The 18,868-nt window shown below is 57.3% G+C and overlaps 2 protein-coding genes across 10 annotated transcripts; one reads left to right on the forward strand and one right to left on the reverse strand.

Annotated features, from left to right (window-relative positions):
* Positions 1-7: 7 nt before the first annotated feature.
* Positions 8-10,115, forward strand: LOC116455315 (alpha-1,6-mannosyl-glycoprotein 4-beta-N-acetylglucosaminyltransferase-like). Of its 7 annotated transcripts, none has more exons than XM_032132995.1 (5): positions 8-859; positions 2,338-3,379; positions 7,320-7,446; positions 7,745-7,892; positions 8,865-10,115. In XM_032132995.1, exons 3-5 carry the CDS (start codon positions 7,339-7,341, stop codon positions 10,004-10,006), a joined length of 1,398 nt encoding a protein of 465 aa, XP_031988886.1. In that variant the 5' UTR covers positions 8-859; positions 2,338-3,379; positions 7,320-7,338; the 3' UTR covers positions 10,007-10,115. The 7 variants fall into 7 exon arrangements, with proteins under 7 accessions (XP_031988886.1, XP_031988884.1, XP_031988887.1 ...); XM_032132993.1 differs by lacking the exon at positions 2,338-3,379 and adding an exon at positions 3,608-3,716; XM_032132998.1 differs by lacking the exon at positions 8-859 and adding an exon at positions 3,608-3,716 and having other exon boundaries at positions 3,281-3,379.
* A 1,200-nt stretch (positions 10,116-11,315) lies between these two features.
* On the reverse strand, positions 11,316-17,914 carry TMEM9 (transmembrane protein 9). Of its 3 annotated transcripts, none has more exons than XM_032133003.1 (6): positions 17,863-17,914; positions 15,391-15,492; positions 15,203-15,294; positions 14,655-14,763; positions 13,704-13,835; positions 11,316-12,399 (listed from the first exon to the last, which is right to left on the reverse strand). In XM_032133003.1, exons 2-6 carry the CDS (start codon positions 15,481-15,483, stop codon positions 12,250-12,252), a joined length of 576 nt encoding a protein of 191 aa, XP_031988894.1. In that variant the 5' UTR covers positions 15,484-15,492; positions 17,863-17,914; the 3' UTR covers positions 11,316-12,249. The 3 variants fall into 3 exon arrangements, with proteins under 3 accessions (XP_031988894.1, XP_031988895.1, XP_031988896.1); XM_032133004.1 differs by having other exon boundaries at positions 15,391-15,532; positions 17,863-17,900; XM_032133005.1 differs by lacking the exon at positions 17,863-17,914 and adding an exon at positions 15,883-17,285.
* Between the last annotated feature and the right edge of the window lie 954 nt (positions 17,915-18,868).

Here is an 18,868-nt window from a genome sequence, read left to right on the forward strand (position 1 = left end):
TAAGAAGCAGGAGGTTTTGCTTTCCAAGAACTTTCCTTTTTGCTTTCCAGGAACAATTTACAAACAAAATCCGTGTTTGTTTTACTGCGGCAGGATTGTGTTCATGCACGGTGTGATATTTCAGTGTCTGAGAAGCAGTGAGCAAGACAGCAGCAATCAACAATAATCTTAATTCCCAGCCCAGCAGATCCGAGTTTAAGGAAAGAAAAAGGCATAAATGATCAAGCAAAGGAATTACTTCAAAGAGTTGTAAGGCAAAAGTCTCACTTGAATGTAAAGGTACTCAAGTTCTCACGCTGGTGTTTGCCTTTGAAAAGGAGATCTAAACTTCTAAAACCAGAAGGTGCTTTTCAGAGAACATAGGGAGGGAGAGGAGCTGGAGGGGATAAACTAAAATAACTGAAGCAGCGATGAAGGACTCAACTCTGTCTTTTCTAAGAGCAGTGTGGAAATCTTTCCTGTTGAAACCCCCCAAGCAACCACAGATCTCACTTTTGACTAAACAAATTGATTTCTGTGAGGAAGAAGCAACCCTGAAACTTCCTGTGGCTCTGGGCTGACTGAGAAGTGAGGGGTGCAGGGGCTGGGCCTGTCAGGAGTGTGGTCTGACCGGAATGAACCTGGCTGGAGGTTTAATGGAACACGTGGCTCCCTGGGGAGGTGCAGAGGAGGTGCTGCATGGCAGGGCAGCAGCTGTGCAGATACAGACCCTGGACTGAGCTTTGTTGCCTATCAGATACCAGCTCCTCAGTCCTACTGCACATCACATCTGGTCCCAAGCAGGAGGAACAGCACTTGTCCGTGTGGAATGTTCAGTGACGCTCTTCCACCACTGCTGAACTTCTGTTGATGCCAGCAGGTAAGTTTTGAAGTTAAATTGGTTTAGTAGAGATACAGAGCAAGAAAAATGTGCTGTCCCTGTGATCCTGGGACTGCCATGACAGCAGAGCCTGGGCTGTGTTGTGGTTGTGGTGCAGGAGAGGCAGGGTTGGGCCTGGAGCTGTGTGTGAGGGCTGCAGGGGCTCCATCCCGAAGGAAGCTGCTTCAGGGCAGTGGGGGACAACAATCTTCCTTCTGCTGTGGGGTTAAACACCACTGAACTCGGGGACAGGTGGTGAAGGTCAGGCAGTGAAGCATGGTCAGGCTGCAGTTTCCTGTTTTCTCAGAGAGAGGTGGCTGCTTTCTCAGAGCCTGGTTCCGACTGAACTTCGGGCTGTTTCCTGCTACACTCCCTGAAAGCTCCCTCTTGCAGGATGATGCCAGGGCTATGTGCCTGGCGATTGCTGCTTATGCAGGGTCTGGAGGGTGGGAGCAGAGGGGTTTGGTTCCTGGTGCAGGCTGATGGCAGGAGCATGGAGCAGGCTGGTGTCTGTGTGAGGCTGTGCCCTTACCTGCGGGGAGCTGCTCTGGCTGGGAACGGCAGCCTGGGCCCTGCTCTGGCTCCTGTGCAGAGCTACAGGACAGCTCCTAGCGTTGTGTGTTCCTGCCATCTGGCAAAGCAGGAATACCTTCTGATCAGGCATATGGCAATTCCAGGGGGCAGAGGTGCTTGGCAGCTCCCAGAATTCCCTGACTGATCCCGGGTGGTGCAGCTGGAGTGGGCGGAGGGGCGGCACAGGCTGTGGCAGCAGGAAGCACATGGATGGGATGTTTCCTGCTACCAACAGACTTGCTGGATTCAAATATGGATATTTAGATACAGCCAGATGCCCCTAAGCCAGAGGTGCCCCTCCCAGGCCAGGCCTTTTCTAGGCTGAAATGTATAAAATGTACAATTCTCAGTCTTTTCCTTTACAAAGCTCCCGGTGATCCCAGTGCTAGAGCTGGGATCAGCAGTGCTGGCAGGGATTGGGGACCTGTTTTGATCCATGTGGGGAGGCTGGGGAGTGGCAGAGATGCTGTGGAGGGGGGACTCTGCCTCTGTGTAGAGCTGCAGCTGCAGGTGTTCCCCTTGGTCCTTACCCAGAGCACCAGACCCTGAACCCTGTGCTGAGGTTTGCTGAGGGAGGGTGACACCAGAGCTCAGCCCCGAGCAGGGGATTTCCACCTTGGCCCCCAAGCCCAGCCTCTCTTGAAGCCTGATTGCTAAAAAAGTCCTCTTTGGTGTCCTCCAGGGTGGGATGTAGTGAGTGCACCAGCAGGAGTGGCCGTGGTTTGGTGTCACCCGTTTCTGTAGGACACGGCTCAGAGGGTGGGAACGGAGCCCCAGATCAGCATCACGGTGGCTCTCCCTGTGCTCTCCCTGCTGTGTGAGGCCCCATTCTACCTCTGCTTTGTCCTGCTCCTGAATAATGGAAGGGCTGTAAACAGATCCTGCCTGGCTCTCTGGTTTCCTAGGGGAGACAGGAAGGCTTGGCCACCACCCTCACCCTCCTCCTGTCCTTGTCAGGAATCCGGTGTCCAACAGGAGCTGACCTGGGTAAGGTGAGGCTTGGGGAAGGGGGCTGGGCCCTGCTGTGGCCCTTGTGCCTGTCCCACTCCAGTCCTCTGCTCTGGCCTCAACTGGGGGAACTGGTCCTCCCCGGCCCCCTGAGCTGGGTGTGCCTGTGCAGCCACGGGCCACTCTCAGAGCAGCCTTTGCACTTGGGGCTTCTCTTTCTTCTTCAGCTTATTCCAAAAGCAAGCAAAAATGTGCCTTTTAGCCTCATTTCAGCCACCTCCCTGTTTCCCATGGTCAAATACTTCGGTGAGCAGAGTGTGTTTGGGTTTGGAGCCAGAGGGAGGTTTGAGAGCAGCTACGGCTGCCAGGCCCTGGTTGGTTCCTGGGCACTGGGACTCTGCCGTGGCCCTCACAGGGCGCAGGTGGAAGGACCTTTTTCCAGCACCCCAAACACCATTTGGGACTTGCTCCATAGCACGAGGGGATGGCTGGATGAACTGGGTCGGGCTGGGCTTGTGGCACCTGCTTTGAGAGCAAGAGGACCCAGGATGTTTGCCTGGGCACCAGGAGCTGTGTCCTGGCTGTGGATTCCTTTCCTGCTCCAGGCAGGCTCATGGATGTGCCTGGAGAGGATCAAATCCTGCCCTAGCACTGCACCCTGAAGCAGCCTGTGGGGACCAATGGGGGATTTGGTGGCTCTGCTGCTCCCCTGGGCAGTGCTGGCTGTTCCTATGGCAGGGCTGTTGCACCCTGAGCGTTGGGGACCCAGGGCCGTGCTGGGTGTCACAGCCCTCCCCCTCTTCCTTTCTGTGGGGGCAGGAAGGACCAGGTTTCCTTCCTGTGCAGGTCAGGGGCAGCTGTGGTGAGAAAAGCCCTCCCCCTCCTGTTGCTGCCGCTGAGCCCCACGGTCCTTCCCACCCTGGGCCATTGAGCTGCAAAGCTCTGCTGGACTGCACCCGGCTCCCTTGGCCCTCCTGGTGTCCTCCAGCCCCTGCCCAGGTAGGAATTCCAGACTGTCTCTGCTCCAGTGCAGGTGGGGTGTCCCCACTGAGCCCCTGGGACCCCAGTGGGACAGAGCCACTGCCATCCCACCATAGGAATGTAAGGATTTGAAACCAAACAGTGTAGGAAAAACGAAAGCTAGCAGATCCGGGAGCCTGGGGACGTCTCTTCCTCCTGCCCAGCACCATCACCTGCTTCCTGCCCTGTCTTATCTCTCTCTCACAGAGGTGTCCCAGGCTCCATGTGCTCCCAAGGGGAGCAGCCGGGGCTGGAGGTCGTCACAGGGGATTTGTAGAAGACAGAGCCTGGCAAGAGATGTGAGGCCTTCCTGGAGGTAGGAGAGGTCCAGGCTAGCAAGGAGAGAAGGGAAGTGGGATCCACGCTTCTGTGTGAATAAATTGGGTGGAATGGAGGGGAAGGGAAGGGGCTTCCTCTCCATTGGGATGCTGTGGGTGAGTTGCCATGTGGGAAGGAGCTGGTCTGGTTGGGAGCTGGGGACAAGCGATGCCATTGGTGGCTCGTAGGTGCTCCAGAGCCATGTTCCTACTCTGGGCCTGAAGGAGGGAAGCAGTGGGAGAAAAGGCTTGGAGGGCGGAGGAGCTGGGAACAAACCAGGCCATGGAAGGGCCCCATGTGGCCCACATTGGTTCACTGGGATTAGAAGGGGCTTCATTCCCAGCCCAGCTGCGATGCCCAATGCTCCAGTGAGGAGCTGGAGTGTGTGGGGAAGCCGTGGTGTCCTGGGGGTACATCCTGGGTGGGATCCAGGTTCTGCCCTGGCCTGGGGTGCCAGGGGTGCCATTCTGGCTCTGCAGCCCCAGAGGCTTTTGCCACCTCAGCACAAGAGCTGGAAAATAAATGGGCAAAAAAGCTGTGCCAGCTCCATGTCACCAGCTCCTGGCTCGGTGAAGGGGCAGGTTCGTGCCAGAGTCTGGGATGCTGGGGCTTGGCAAGAGCCCCCAGTGGGGGTTGGTGCTGCCCGGGGGACTGGAGCTGCCAGCGGGGATGGGCTGGGTGGCACACAGCCGGTGCCGTCCTGGGATGCCCGTCCGTGAGGCTGCCGCAGTTCCCGCGGTGGGCTGGGGGCCCGTGGCCCGTCCCACGGGGGTTCCCGCCGGCCTGGCCGGTTCCCCGAGGCTCCTGGGGCAGAAGGTCGCCGGTGGACGCTCCTCCTCTGCGGGAGGCAGGCAAGGACTCGGGGTGGGGCTTTGTCGAGCGAGAATCCAGAATCCGGCCAGCCCGGGGAAGTTGCCAGGGCCGAGCACCCCGGAGAGGCGAGGCTGCCGCCCACCCGTGAGTCTCTGCCCTCGGCGGGCGCGTGCAGAGCGGGGCTGGCCAGGAGCCATCTCCTGCTGCCGCGGGGAGGGGTGCCTGGGGAGCCGGGGGTGAGGGCAGGGGGCTGGGCTGGGGGTCCCCCGGCTGTCAGGGGTGGGGACAGGATCGGTGTAAGTGTCCCCTTGCCAAGCTCCTTGCAGGGACCCCCCTGTGCTGTGGGACACCTGGGCTGACCGAAAGCTTTGGCTCCCGGAGCCCTGCGCTGCTGGAACAGGGCATTTCCCCTCCTTCGTCCCCGTGGGACAGCCCCTGGAGCAGAGACACCCATGGACGGTGGGGCCAGACCCTGGGCTGGCTCCCAGGGGGCCCAGGAGCCCTCATCCCACACAGCCCCGAATGGCCACAATTTGCCCATGGGGGACGTTGTGCTGCCACAATTTCCAGTGTTCCCCACCCATTTCTGGTGCTGGGTTCCACCCCACCCCTCTCCATCCCGGGGACCCCCAGGGCGGGGCCCTGAGCTGTGCCGCAGGAGAGCTGGTGTTTACCCCGCTGGGTGACACAGCCTTTGTCCGTGCCTCAGTTTCCCCCAGCGTGGAAGAGCACTCCTGGCAGTGGGAAGGAGCCCTGGCTGTTCCCCCCTTCTTGTGCAACCAGCCCTGCTCTCCCCAGTGCCGGCGGAAGCAGCTGGAGCTGCCTGCACGCTGGGAGCTTCCTCGGAGCCTCGTGGGACTGAGGCTGGGAATGGATTGTTCCTTCCTTCTGCCCTGGACTGAGGCTGGGGAGGAGTCTGGCTCCAAGCAAGTGGCTCTCAGCTCCTCCTGGCCAATGTCCCCACAGCGGGGTGGTTTTTGGGGACATCTGCAGTGGGGTGCTGAGCTGTGGGGAAGGTGCATGAGGTGCTGGAGCAGAGTGTAGGGACAGGGATACTCTGCGGAGGCACCTTCAGCTGGAGCAGGAGCTCGCTGCACCCCTGGTTGTGCCCACTTACCTGGGGTTGCTTTGTTCCTCCACAGAGGCAGAAATCCAGAGGCCAGTTAGGGGGCTTATTATGGGGCTGCGCTTCCTTCTGTTCTGTGCCTGTGATCCCTGTTCCCCATGGGCTCCCTGCTCCTTGGGTGAAGCTGCTGCCTGGTGAGAGCTGCGGGTGCTGAGCAGCATCTTGTTTTCCATGCAGGGTGGGCCGCTGGCAGCCAGACATTCCCCAGCAGCCAGAAAAACCTTTGGCCACCCAGAGTGGCCAAATGCCCAGCCTGGTATGTGGCCAAGCCTCGCCCTTCCCAGCTCACCCTGTGGCCCTGGCTACAGATCCTGGAGGTCCAGGCTTGGAAATCCAACTCCAGGGTGGCGTCAGGGTGTGATGTCCCCGTGGCTCGGACGGATCCCTAATGCTGCTCCCCCCTGAGGTGGTGAGGTCCCCACGTCTCCAGAGCTGTAAGGGGTGGGGAGGCCCCACTCTCTGCTGGGACCTGGACAGAGATTTTGAGCAGCTGCAGGAGCTTGTTGTCCCTGCCGGGGGTCAGTCCTGCTCCGCCTGGGAGCGCGGCTCTCTGGCTCCAAGTGTTTACCTCCAAGGAACGAGCCGTGTCCCTGGGCGGGGTCAGCGCTCCAAAGACGGAGTGGCTGCGGATCGGGGGCACCTGCTCGGCGCCAGCCTCTTGAGGAGCTGACAACCCCTCCAAAGGACTCCTGGGCACAAAAACTGGAGGGTTCTCCTTAAAATAAGCCCAGCACACGCTCCAGGGCAGCGGCCCTAGAGGTGCTGTGCTCCCATCTGTGTCTGGGGCCCGTGGGTGGGCTCAGAGCATCCCTTTCACGGCGGTGGATGGGGCAGTCCTGGGAGGCCCAGCCTTCGTTTGGGAAGGCTTAGGAGGGTTTTTCCTCCACGTTTGCATTCAAAGCTGCTTTGACCAAGCCAAGCCAAGGCACTGTGAGCAGTTTGGATGGGGCCCAGGGTGTTTGCCCTGTTGGGCTGGGCACTCGCCTGGACTCAGCTGCTCCTATTCCAGGGCAGCACTGTCATATTTATAATGGAAAAAACCCCAGGCAAACATAGGAGCCTTTTAGCCTCCTGCCACACCTCTGCTAGTAAAGGTAAAATATCTCAAGAGCACTGCAACTTCCTTGAAAATGACACTGTCCCCTCAGGGACGCCTTTCTTGCCTATCAAGCAGACGATGGGGCTGGGACAGGGCAAGCTGGTGCCTGCCTGGAGGAAGGTGGGGAGCACCTCACAGTGCTGGAAGAGCAGCCTGAGCCCATTTGAGACTTGAGTGTTTCCCAGGGCTTGGTGCCCAGTCCTGGGGTGTTGGTAACTGGTCCTGGGATGTTCCCACAACCCAAAAGCCTTTCCTGAGGCACTGTGACCTGCATTTCTTTTGCCCCCGGCTCTGGGGTGCTCCTTGGGGTGTCCCAGGGCAGCCAAGGTGTCCTGGGGCTGGTTTGGGGGGATTTTGTACCTGGCTGATTTTGTCCTGGTCAGATTGGGGTCTCCCTGCCCCTGCCTGCCCAAACGGGACAGTGCACAAGTGTCCCCTGATGCCCCATGGCTGCCCCTGGGTGTGCACCCGTGCTTGGGGCAGGGGGGCAGTCCCAGGGGTGTATCCAGGTGCTATCCCAATGTCCCATCCAGGCAGTGCCCTGACATGTCCCCTCTCCCCAGGCTTCAGCCAGCGGGGGCCATGCGATGCTCCCTGAAACGCTCCCTCATGGCTCTGCTCGCTGCCTCCTTCCTCCTCCTCCTCCTCCTCCTCCATGGGGGCAGCTGGCAGGAACAGGATCCCCTGGAGGTGAGTCCCCAGCCAGTGATGTCCCACTGGAGAGGCCACTGGAGCATCCTCTATCCCTTCCTGCCCCACATGGACCCTGACCTCAGCTCTGGTCTCTTCCCTGCCCCATGTCACCCCCAACCCCCAGCTCTGCCTTCTCCTCTCCCTGGGGGTACCCTGGGCAGCTGGACCCCCCTGAATCCAGGAGTTGGGAGGGCAGGACAGGGACTCCCATTTGCTTCTGGGTGCCCCTGTTGTCATCACCCCTTGCTGCATGGTGCTCTGGGGTGTGACCTGGCTTCCTGTGGCTCCCATGCAGGTGGAGCTCCGGGGCCTGGCCCCCGACATGATCCTGCAGCTGCTGCAGCCGGAGGGAGCCCAGCGCATCCCCAGGGACACAGCCAAGCTCTCTGCACTCCACAACGTCTCCTACCAGCTCCTCGCTGGCTCCCCAGCTCCCCGAAAAAGTGAGTGGTCCTGGACCCTCTGGGTGTGCACATCTGGGTGTGCACAGCTGCACATCCCAGCATGGACATGCCCTCTCATGTTGGGGCAGGGAGGGGCTGTGTCCAGCCTTTTTGCATGGGGACTTGCCCACAACCTCCTCCAAAACCTCCACAGCCTTCACTGCTTGCTCTGGGATGAAGGAGTTGGAGAAGCTCCACATGCTCCAAGCAGGGTCCAAATTTCTGCACCTTGAGACTGGGGTGACCACAGGTGTTTTGGGCTTCGCAGACCTCTGTGGGGAGGGTTGCTGGGATACCATCTCCCTGGGGTTGAGGTTCCAGTGGAGATGGTGAGCTGGACCACTGGGACAACCCCACCGTGTGGGAGAAGTGGGCCAAGCTCTTGGACAGGTGCACAAGAAGCAATTCCCATGCAAACCCCATGGGAAGGAGCTCAGGGCAACCCTGTGAGGCACATGAGGCTGAAACCAGCACATGGATGGTGCTGTCCAGACCAGCAGCAAGAGAAGCTGAACCAAGGAGCCACTGCTGGGCCATGGGGAGGGCAGAAGGTGCCTGATCCCCGTGTGGGTGCATCTCCATGGGGTGTGGAGTGGGGAACGCTTCCAGGATGTGCAGCCATACCAATAAGCCATTCCTGCCCTATAGACCCTCTCTGCACTGTTACTTGCCTGCATTTGGCTTTTTTTAAGGTGTTTTTCTGGAATATTTCTTCAGAGGAGCCTCTGCTTCCTCAGCCTGCCTCTTGCTGCCATTTGGGCTAATTTTGGGCCCCTTCTGAGATGCTGGAGGCCTCAGCTTCAGGAAGGACCCACCAGCCTTAGACATGGGGTTACAAACAGCACTGACCCTGTGGGCTGGCCATGGGAAGAGGTTTTTGGAGCCCTCTCATTACATCTTGCAGAGAAGAACATCACCATGGTGATCCCAGGTCACCCCTCTGCCTGTTCATGCCTTTCCCTTGCCTTTCAGGATTCCTGGCAGTGGGACTGGCATCCGTGCAGAGGCCGCGTGGTTTCTACCTCCTGGCCACGCTCCAGTCCCTCTTCAGCCAGTCCACGGAGGAGGAGCTGCAGGAGATGGTGGTGGTGGTGCACCTGGCCGACACCGATCCCAGCTGGAACGTGCGCGTTGCCACCACCATTGCCCAGAAGTTCACTCGCCACATCCTCCTGGGCCGGCTCCTGCTCATTCACGCTCCCCTTGAGTTCTACCCCACCCTGGAAGGCCTCAAGAGGAACTTCAATGACGCGGAGGAGCGGGTGAGGTTCCGCTCCAAGCAGAACGTGGACTACGCCTTCCTGCTCGCCTTTGCTGCCAACCTCTCCTCCTACTACTTGATGATCGAGGACGACGTGTGGAGTGCCAGGTCCTTCCTGACGGCCATCCGCAGGGCACTGGCTTCCCAGGAGAGCTCGAACTGGGCCACCCTCGAGTTCTCCAAGCTGGGCTACATCGGAAAGCTCTACCGCTCCAGTGACCTTCCTCGCCTGGCTCACTTCCTCCTCCTCTTCTACCAGGAAATGCCCTGTGACTGGCTGCTGGTTCACTTTCGCCAACTGCTCGCCCAGAAGGACGTGATTCGCTTCAAGCCATCCCTCTTCCAGCACATGGGCCTCTACTCCTCCTTCCAGGGCACCGTCAACCGGCTGGAGGACGAGGATTTCCAGGCCGATGCCTTGGACCTCCCGGACAACCCGCCAGCATCCCTGTATACCAGCATGTCTATCTTTGAGAACTATGAGCCCCTCAAGGCCTACAGCTCGGCACAGGGGTACTTTTGGGGCAAAGACCCAGCAGCTGGCAGTACCTTTTCCATCGTGTTCCAGCAGCCGGCCCGAGTGAGCCGTGTCCGGGTGCGCACGGGCTCCAAGGAGCGCCCGGGCGATTTCCTGCGTGCAGGGCTGCTGGAGCTGGGCCAGCGCCGGGACCGCAGCCAGCACTGCTCCTTCTACATCCCCGTGGGCTCCTTTGAGAAGGGGATGCTGGAGCAGCGGGGCCTGGAGAGGGTCCTGCCCGGGCCCGTGGAGTGTGTGAGGATCCGGGTGACCCAGGACCAGAGTGAGTGGCTCATCATCCAGAGCATCGACATCTGGACCACAGCAGGCACTTGAGCAGGGTGTGGCAGGATGTCAAAGCAGCTGCATTTGTTTCTAAGAGGTCCTTTATTTTTCTCATTCCCTTTTTGGATAAGAAATTAAATTATTGACTCCCACTGCCCCATGTCTGGAGGGATGGGGAACCACTGCTGTGAGCTGTGGATGGGTCTGGGAGGAGGGCCCATCAGAATGTGCCTGCTGGAGGATGCCCCAGTGAGCCAGGGAGGGGGCACAGGAAAGGAAGGGGCTTGGGAATTCCAGGCTGGGCAGTAGAAAACCTTTCCTCCGGGGAGGATGATGTACAGGAGGAAGCTGATCAGCTAATTAACAAACCAAGTAATTAATCAGGCAGTGGCATTTTTTGCAGTCTATCCACACCTTACCTTCTGTAAGTTTTTTAACTTTTTCTAAAACTCTTTGATTTCTAACTGTATTTTTTCCCCCCCTCTCTGATCCCATTTCCTAGCTGTTCCTGGAGGGGTCAGGGGCAGGTCTGGGTGTGCTGCTCACCAAACCCCTCACCCTGCAGGCTCAGCAGCTTCATGGCAGCAGGAAGCCCCCGCTGGTGCCCGCCCATGTCCCGGTGCCGATGAGGGGCGTCGGCCACCAGCTGGACCCATCGGCCCGGCCCCGGCAGCACCTCCCACCAGCGCTGCTTGTTCCCGCCCTCGAAGGGAAAAAATCAGTTCCCAGGGACCACAGCTCGTGTCCATGCGGGATTCACACAGAGAGGGAAGGACAGGCAAGATGGGACTTCTACAAAGGGGAGAAAGGCCCAGAATTGAGCGCCAGGGACCAAAGATGGGCCAAGGAAAATGTGACTGGTACAATGTGAAGCTCTGGGTCCTTTTTAGCCTAGTGAGGTGCTGAAGGGTAATTGGGGTACACACATTCCAAAAGCTGCTGTTTGGGTTTGTGTGGCAGGGTCAGCTTCGAGGTCTGGGTGCTCCACTAGCAGCTGCTGGCCCCAGCACACAGGGCAGTGACTGGCATGTCTCCCAGTCAGGCTTTTAGCAACCATTTCTCAGCTTCCTGCAAAAGAAGAATTCCAATCTGCTCGGCTTTCCGATGGGATAGCCCGGAGAAGTTAAGTCACTAACCTGTGCCAAGCAGGACTCTGGTCTGCCCATGTTCCCAGCCTGGCTCTCCTGGAGCAGGACAGTTGCTGTCAGCAGGGAGCAGTGCCAGGGACACTCCTGCAGTGCCATAACCACAGCTCTGGCTTGAGGTGGCGTCAGCTCACCTGCTGGGCACTGGCAGGCAGATGGAGAGCCCCAGACCTGGCATGATGGGATTTTTCCCCTGAAAAAAAGCCATCCAGGTAGTAGATATTTGTTTGCATTTTATATGGAGGTACCTCCCCAACATTCCAAATGTTCTCAGTGGGATCAATGTACACATGGCAGAACCACTCCAGCTTCCACCACACAGCCCAAATCCGGTCAGAGCTCTTGGAGTGTTCTGAGTGGCACAACTGTCCCCTTCCCAGGGCCCTGACAGGTGTTTCCAGTGCTCCAGGAGAGCCTTTGCCCCAGTTCTCTTGGACACAAATGCTGCTGCCCACCCTGGGAGAGCACCAAGGGTCACCAGTGTGGGTACAAATGGAAAGGTTTCACACCAGCAGGTTTTTATCCACTGGTAAAGCACAAAAAGATAGAAACATAAATCAGCCTTTTACCTGTTGGACTCTTACTGGTGTAGGTACTAACAGGTTTTGTGATAGTCACCTGCCCAGAAACAAGCGGGAGTCTCAGTTACACTGGTGTAAATCTGGACAGACTCCAGAGGTATGGAAATCTCTCCATTTACATCAGAATAAGTGGAAGCAGCAGTGCCCACTGGCAGAAACCCCCTCCCCTTTGTTCCTGTGCTGCACATGTAGCTCAGCACCACAATGCCCAGGGAGCATCAGTGCATACTGGAGGAGGAGTGGGTGGCTGCTGCATCCTGAAGAAACATCACATAATTTATCCCACATCAAAATTCTCCCACTATTTTTATCCCAGGAAGACTCAGCCAGCTCCCAGCCCTCTGTTCCCAGCCCCTGTCCCTGCTGGGGGTGGGCTGACAGAGCCCCGTGTCCAGCCGAGCTCCACACGGCAGCCAATAGCCCAGGGGCCAGCACGGCCGGGCAGGGGAAGGGCAGGGGACGGGACCAGAGAAGCCTTCGGGGCTCCCTCTGGAGATGGTGAATCAGGGAGGGCTGGAGGTTCCGTTCCAACACCAGGGTGTCCCGATGCGGCAGAGCCCCGCAGGGCCTAGCTCAGCATCTTGTGCCGGTCGAACACCGTCTTCCTCTGCTCCTGCACCTGCCGCTTCCAGCGCTGCTGCGCCCCCTCCACCCGCTCCAGCACCGTGTTGGCCCTGGCGCCAGCCGGGGTGGGCACTGCGGCCAGGGAGCGAGTGTCCTGCAAGGAAAGGAATGGGGCTGGAGACCAGGCCGTGCCCAGCCCCAGCACAGAGGGAGGCAGCTGACTTGGGGAGAAACTGCACCTGAAAGAGCAATTAAAGGTTTGAGTTGTTCTGATGAAGAACCTCCTTTTCAGAGCTCCTCAACACCAGCCCCCAAGTCCTTGCTCTTGGGGATCACCCATGACTCCATATAAAAGTCCCCAGGAGAGGAACTGCACTAAGTGTAGAGCTCTGCTGGAAATCCACTCCTGGAGTCTGCAAGGAGCCACAGTGCTGAAGTGAACCACATCCCCCTGCTAAAACCAGGCTGACGATGGGTGGAGATCCATCATGGCACAGGAGCAAGGCCTATCCCAGAGGATTTACAGTCCAGCACACTGGAGTGAGATAAACCTCACCTAACACCAGGCATTTACCATGTGCACCTGGATCTGGATCTGCATTATTGCTGCAGAGCAGGGTGCAAACCCACGACTTAGGGATACAATTCATCTCCTCTGGCAGGACCTCCTTTTTCAGCAGAGGGAGGCAATGGATTGGACTGTGAAGACTGGAGCAGCTGCTCCTCACTTACATCAGAGTATGAAAGAATTGAGCCAAATAGTTTATACTCACAACAAAGTACAAACAGGACAGTCCAACCCAGTGCTGCAAGTGCATGAATTTTATGCAGCAAGAAATATGTCCTCCCCAAAAACTGGTGTGTGACAAAGAGAGAAAGAGGAAGAGAGGGGCTCGCTCTTCGCTGCTGGGTCCCAATCATTTGCCCATGATTTGTTTGCCAGTGTCCCACAAAAAGATGGGGTCTGAATGGAATTGCAGTCTGGGAGAAGCACAAGGAACAACAGCCTGGATACAACTCAGGGCCCAGCCCCAGAGCAGGATCAAAGAGCACCTCAGAGACTGGTGTTTTAAGTGTCTAGAAGATGTTTTGGCCAACACTGAAGCTCATCCTTCCTTGGAAGCTCAGCACCACAAAACTCCACCTGGAACACTGCACAAACAGGATCTGTTTGACTTTTGGTTCCCTCTAGATGGACAAACCAAATTCAGGCCAGTTGGTACAAAGCCCCCTCAGCCTCTGAGGGCAGGGCTTGCCTTGGGCTCGTTACACAGAACTTCAAATATTCCTTGTGCTTCTGCATGACCTGCAGAGATCTGAGTCTAAATGTTCACCTGTATAAGTGCCCCCAAAGCAGTAGTGCTGGTCCCTCACTGGATCAGAGGACACAAGCAGGAGGTCACTCTTTTCCTGTCCCCCATTCTCCTACCCCCCTGTCTGCACCCCCTGCCCCCTCACCTCGCTGTCCTCCTCATTGTGCAGGGGCTGGGTGTAGGGGTCTGGCTTGCGGATCAGGGGGTCCACGAGCACCAGGAACGCCATGTACAGCAGCAGGGCCCCCACCACTGACAGGTAGATGATGATGATCACCTGCAGTTGAGGACAGCACAGGGGGAAAGGATCAGCAGCGTACATAAGAAGCACCACAGAGGTCAGGAAGGTCCTTTTCAGCTGCCTCTGATGTGTGATCTCTTGTTCTCATTTTGCTCACAAGAGTCTCTTGCTCTTGCCAGGAGGCCGAGGTTGTGCCATCACTGCACAAACTGTGCTGATGCTCTCACTGTGCCAACTGAGGGTGTGTTCTGCACATATGGGGCCCTGGTCAGAGATGCTTGGCACTGTCACACGTCCCCAGCAAGAGGAGTGGGCTCCCACACTGCTCCTCACTGCCAGGAGTGCCCCTGGTTCAGACACAGAAATCATAGAAGTCACAGAATCCCTGAATCACTGAGGTTGGAGAAGTGTGACCAATCCCCACCTTGACACCCCACTCAGAGCACTCAGTGCCACACCCAGTTGTTCCTTAAACACCTCCAGGGACTCCACCACCTCCCTGGGCAGCCCCTTCCAGCGTCCAACACCCTTTTTGTGAAGAAATTCTTCCTAATGTCCAACCTAAACCTCCCCATGTGCAGCTTAAGACCATGTCCTCTTGTCCTATCACTGGCTGCCTGGGAGAAGAGGCCAACCCCCACCTGGCTACAGCCTCCTTTCAGAGAGTTGTAGAGTGAGCCCCTGGCACTGCCACCATGTACTTGCTGTGACAGTTTTCTCTTTCTGGGCTCTTCTCCAGGAACCTACCAGTGTGGCAGTGCCTGGGCTGCTGTGGCATGGCAGGGAGCAGGGCACAGGCAGTGACTGCAGTTCCCCTGGGCTGGTGTGGCACAGCAGGGGACTGAGCTCAGGTACCTTGATGGTGGTGGTGCTGCGCTCCTCGTACTTGCACTCGCAGAGCAGGCAATAGGCCTCCACATCATTCCCAGGCACTGGCATGGGCTCCACCACGTGCAGGCAGTTGCTGCAGCACAAACAAACCACAATCAGCAGCAGCACGAGGTGAAACCAGCGCTCTGTGCAAGGACACTGGGGTGACTTTGTCTGTGTCCCAGCTTTCCTGTCAGGCTGATAACACTGATCTGGTGTTAAGAGCTCCCCTCACAGCCTAGCTGGCCCAAAGTCCCTGGGGTAGACTGTCCCAGCACCTTTTGCAGGGATCCAGTCCAGGTGGAAGGGATTGGAGGGCACACCCTACATCTGCCAAGAGCAGTGGGTCAACATATCATCCCAGATTCCTCAATTTCTGTGTAACACATGCCCCTGGCCTGGGCTGAACATCACACACCAAAGCAGCTCCCTCTGCAAACATACAAGCAGGGAATCCCTTTCCCAGCACCAGCTGGGAACTCCAGAGCTTGGCTGTCATGGACCGACCCCCGAGGCTGCTCCCAGTCACTCACCAGTCCTTCTGGGACACATTCTTGTTGTAGATGTGCCCGCTGATGTTGCGGTACGGGGGGCAGATGCACTTGCAGCGAATATCCTCGGAGCTCTGCAGGGCACAGGAGCTATGTGAAGGAGGGGACACAGCTCTGTCCCCTCACACCCCACCTCTGCTGTGCTCCACGCAGGGCTCGGTGTCACCCACCTTGCTGGCCTGTGCTGGGGGACACAGGACACAGCCCAGCAGCACCAGCAGCAGCACGGGGCTCGCAGAGTTCCGGGAGCTCTGGGCAAACATCCTGGGAGCCTGAGAGAACAAAACTCACATCTAGGATAGAGCATCTCAGCTGAAAGCAGCCACAACGAGGTAGTCAGAGATTTATTTTGGCCCACTTGCCTCTGTTTTGCCCAGGAAGAAATTTGTTCCTGAATCATGGCTGATGACAGCCAGAAACTCTTGGAAACATTTAACACAGATCCCAAGAACACTCCTGTCAGAAGAGCTTCCACCATGTATAACCACACGTGCAAACTACCCCAATCCTGCAAAAATATTGCTGATTTCCCTACAACTGGACTTGCACAAAACCTCCTGTTCCTCTCTTACTACCCCAGAGCCCAGACACAGATATTTTGGTGCTGACAGTTTTGCTCAGTAAAAGACACAGAACCAGGAAAAGCATGGAGCAAGAGTGACCTAAAGCAGTACACTGGGGCCTTCCTGCTGCAGGGTCATGAATGGTAAATCATTCATCTTCTGACACTTGAAGTCTTGCTGCTGAAGGGAATGATGTATTTTCCTGTCACGAGCTATGGGAAAGGCATGGAATATTCCTAAGTATTTCAAACCAATTCCTAAACCTCCTTTATCCCAAGATACCTGTTCAGTAAATCCTGATTTTAAAATTACTGCAAGCTGGTAGCTTGGTGAATTCATTAATGCCTTTTGCTACATATCAAAGAATGGTTTGGGCTGGAAAGGACCCTAAAGCTCATCTCCTTCCAACCCCCATGTGTGTGGATAAAGTTGTTCCAGAGACGCGTGCTTCCACAAATCCGTTAGGACATGAATTTATTCCCTGTGCCACAAAAGGCAAGTTGGCCTTGGCCAGGCTGGTGTTCACCCTCGGAGAAAAAAGGTGGAGCAGGTGTTGGGGACCTTGGGACAGCACAGAAGAGCTGCTTCAGCAGAGGAAGGGGAAAGGAATTTACACCTTCATTAATCAGCTCCCAGGTAATCCCACAGCTCCCTCCAGGTACTTGTACTCCACCACCTGACCTGATTCCATTGGGATTTAAATCACTGCAATATTCCATCACCCTTTGCTTTATCTTATGTCAGCACCTTAAGTTCACATAATGGATTACAAACACCAAGTTCCTTTCTTCTTTATCTAAATAAAACACCAGCGACTTCTAACAAACTGCCAGACCTTCAAAATGCGTCCCAGTCCTATCACCTTGTACCAGGACTTATTAAGGTTTTGCACCACAGTTTCAAAAATCTCCGCAAACAATGGTCCTTTCCAGGAAGATTCCCCTGGACATCAGGGGCTCAGATCTTCATCACAGATTTGGGGAACAGGACTGATCTGAGCTGCCCAATGCACGTTCCCCATATTAAGTGGGTCTGGACTTTCGTTTGAATTTTTATCACAACAATAGGGTATGTACCTGGAATTCAGTTTTAGCCTCTCAGTCAAGTTCAAAATATCTGAACAACTCATGAATGTCACTTTTAATAATAGTAGGGGAAAACACATGATCTATTATACCATAAACAAAAACTTGGAACCTGGGCAGAGTTCATGCACCATGAACTGCAGAACACCCTCAGCCACACAAAGGATAATTACGGCATATTTATCTCCAAGTTTGACAGCAAAGGGACATGTGCACACATGCCTTAGAGCTATTTTTTCCAGACCCAGCCCGCACCAGCCATGTGGCCAACAGCAGCTGCATCTGGACCAAAATCCGTCAGCGCAGTAAGCCCAGTGGAGGGTATGTGGCTAAGGTGAAGTTCTCGGGTGCTGTGAGTGAGTGTGGCAGCTCTCAGGATGAAGCCCCACAAAAAAGGCTGCCCAGAGCACAGCTGCACCCACCGTGCTCCTTCTCCCTGAGAGCGCCCAATAATCACATCTTTAACCTGCCCATCCCTGGAAGTGTCCAAGGCCAGGCTGCACGGGGCTTGGAGCAGCCTGGTCTCGTGGAAGGTGTCCCTGCCCGTGGCAGGGTTTGGGACTGGATGAGCTTTATGGTCCCTTCCCACCCAAACCATTCTAGGATGATTCTGTGAACATCACCTGGAGCCCTTCTAACACTTCGGCCCGTTTCCCATCGCGGATCTGTGCTCGAACCACCCCCGACACCGACCCGGGCCCAGGGCAGGGCCGGACCCCTCGATTCCCGCTGGAGGTCTGGATGCTCCCTCATCCCTCCAGGGGCTTCCACCTCCCGCTCCCGCCCGGCCTCCCGGGATGCCTCCGGCAGTGCAGGCCGCCGCCGCCCCCCGAGCCCCGGCTCCCGCACAGCCCCGCCCCGGGTGCGGGGAGCGGAGCAGGAGCAGGAGCAGGAGCAGGAGCAGGAGCAGGAGCAGGAGCAGGAGCAGGAGCAGGAGCAGGGCCCGGCCCCCCTCAGGCCCCCCGGCCGTACCTACCCCGTATCTACCCCTTACCTACCCCTCGCTCCGGCCCGAGCGCGGCCCCGCCCTGCAGGCCCCGCCCCGGCCGTCTCCGCGCGCCCATTGGCTACGGGGCGTGACGCTCAGTGACAGACAGCGCCGCTGGCCAATCGGAACGCAGACAGCCCGGCCGGGCGCTGAGGGCGGGCCCTCGTCCCGCAGAGCTGAGGGGATGCGGTGGCGGCGGCGCGGGCGCTCGCATCCGCCGCGGGAGCGCTCGGGCGGCATCGCCGTAGCCGGCGGCCTTCGGCGGACATGGCCCGGGCAGCTCTCGCCTGGCTCCCCGCGCGGGGCAATGCTGCTCCGTCCTGGGGCTGAGCCGCGTGATAGTCCCACTCCTTCTCAGCCCCTTCTCCCCTCACACCTCCGTTCTCCCCTCACGGTCACACACCCCCTTCGTGGCTCCTCTGTTCCCTCACAGACCCCGTTGGCCCCTCACACCCCGCTCTCCCCTCACGGCCCCGCTCTCCCGTCATAGCCCCTCTCTTCTGTCACTGTCTCCGTTCCCCCCTCACAGTCTCCCTTCTTCCCTCACACCCCGCTCTCCTCTCATGGCCCTGCTCTCCCCTCACGAGGGCGGTGCTGCTGTGTCTTGTCAGAGGGGAAAGCCCGGGCCGCAGTGGTGTCCTTGCTTCTGTTTTTGGTTGATTTATGGTTGTAGATGATATAAGTGATCCTTCAGGTTCAAAGGCTTTGGTCTTGCCATGAACTTCTTGTATTTAAAACTTTTGACTCATTTTAAAGGCCTCGTCCTTGTGCCAAGAGGAACATTGTGCCTTTCCAAGGCCACAGAGTCTCGTGTTTGCCCAGAGAACATTCCTGAGATGGGGTTCTTGTAGTACCTCGGGTTTGCCCCACTTTCTGTGTCTGCACCCTTCAGGTGTGCAAATACCCCCAGCCTTGGCTTTGCTCCGGTGGCAGCTCCCAGGAGGCTCCATTCACAGCTGGAGGGATTGAGGGTGTCAGGAAAATTCCGCAAATGTCAGAGGTTTATGTCCAA

This window comes from Corvus moneduloides, chromosome 24 (assembly GCF_009650955.1).
Source record: "Corvus moneduloides isolate bCorMon1 chromosome 24, bCorMon1.pri, whole genome shotgun sequence".
Lineage (NCBI taxonomy): Eukaryota > Metazoa > Chordata > Aves > Passeriformes > Corvidae > Corvus > Corvus moneduloides.

Excerpts from the sequence above, each read along its gene's own strand:
- LOC116455315 (XM_032133000.1), top strand. The coding sequence starts at position 4,424 with ATGCCCGTCCGTGAGGCTGCCGCAGTTCCCGCGGTGGGCTGGGGGCCC. Across the intron at positions 4,676-7,744 it reads GGCGAGGCTGCCGCCCACCC|GTGGAGCTCCGGGGCCTGGC; the intron begins GTGAGTCTCTGC and ends GCTCCCATGCAG. Across the intron at positions 7,893-8,864 it reads CTCCCCAGCTCCCCGAAAAA|GATTCCTGGCAGTGGGACTG; the intron begins GTGAGTGGTCCT and ends CTTGCCTTTCAG.
- TMEM9 (XM_032133003.1), bottom strand. The coding sequence starts at position 15,483 with ATGTTTGCCCAGAGCTCCCGGAACTCTGCGAGCCCCGTGCTGCTGCTG. Across the intron at positions 15,295-15,390 it reads CCCCAGCACAGGCCAGCAAG|AGCTCCGAGGATATTCGCTG; the intron begins GTGGGTGACACC and ends TGTGCCCTGCAG. Across the intron at positions 13,836-14,654 it reads GCAGCACCACCACCATCAAG|GTGATCATCATCATCTACCT; the intron begins GTACCTGAGCTC and ends CCTCAACTGCAG.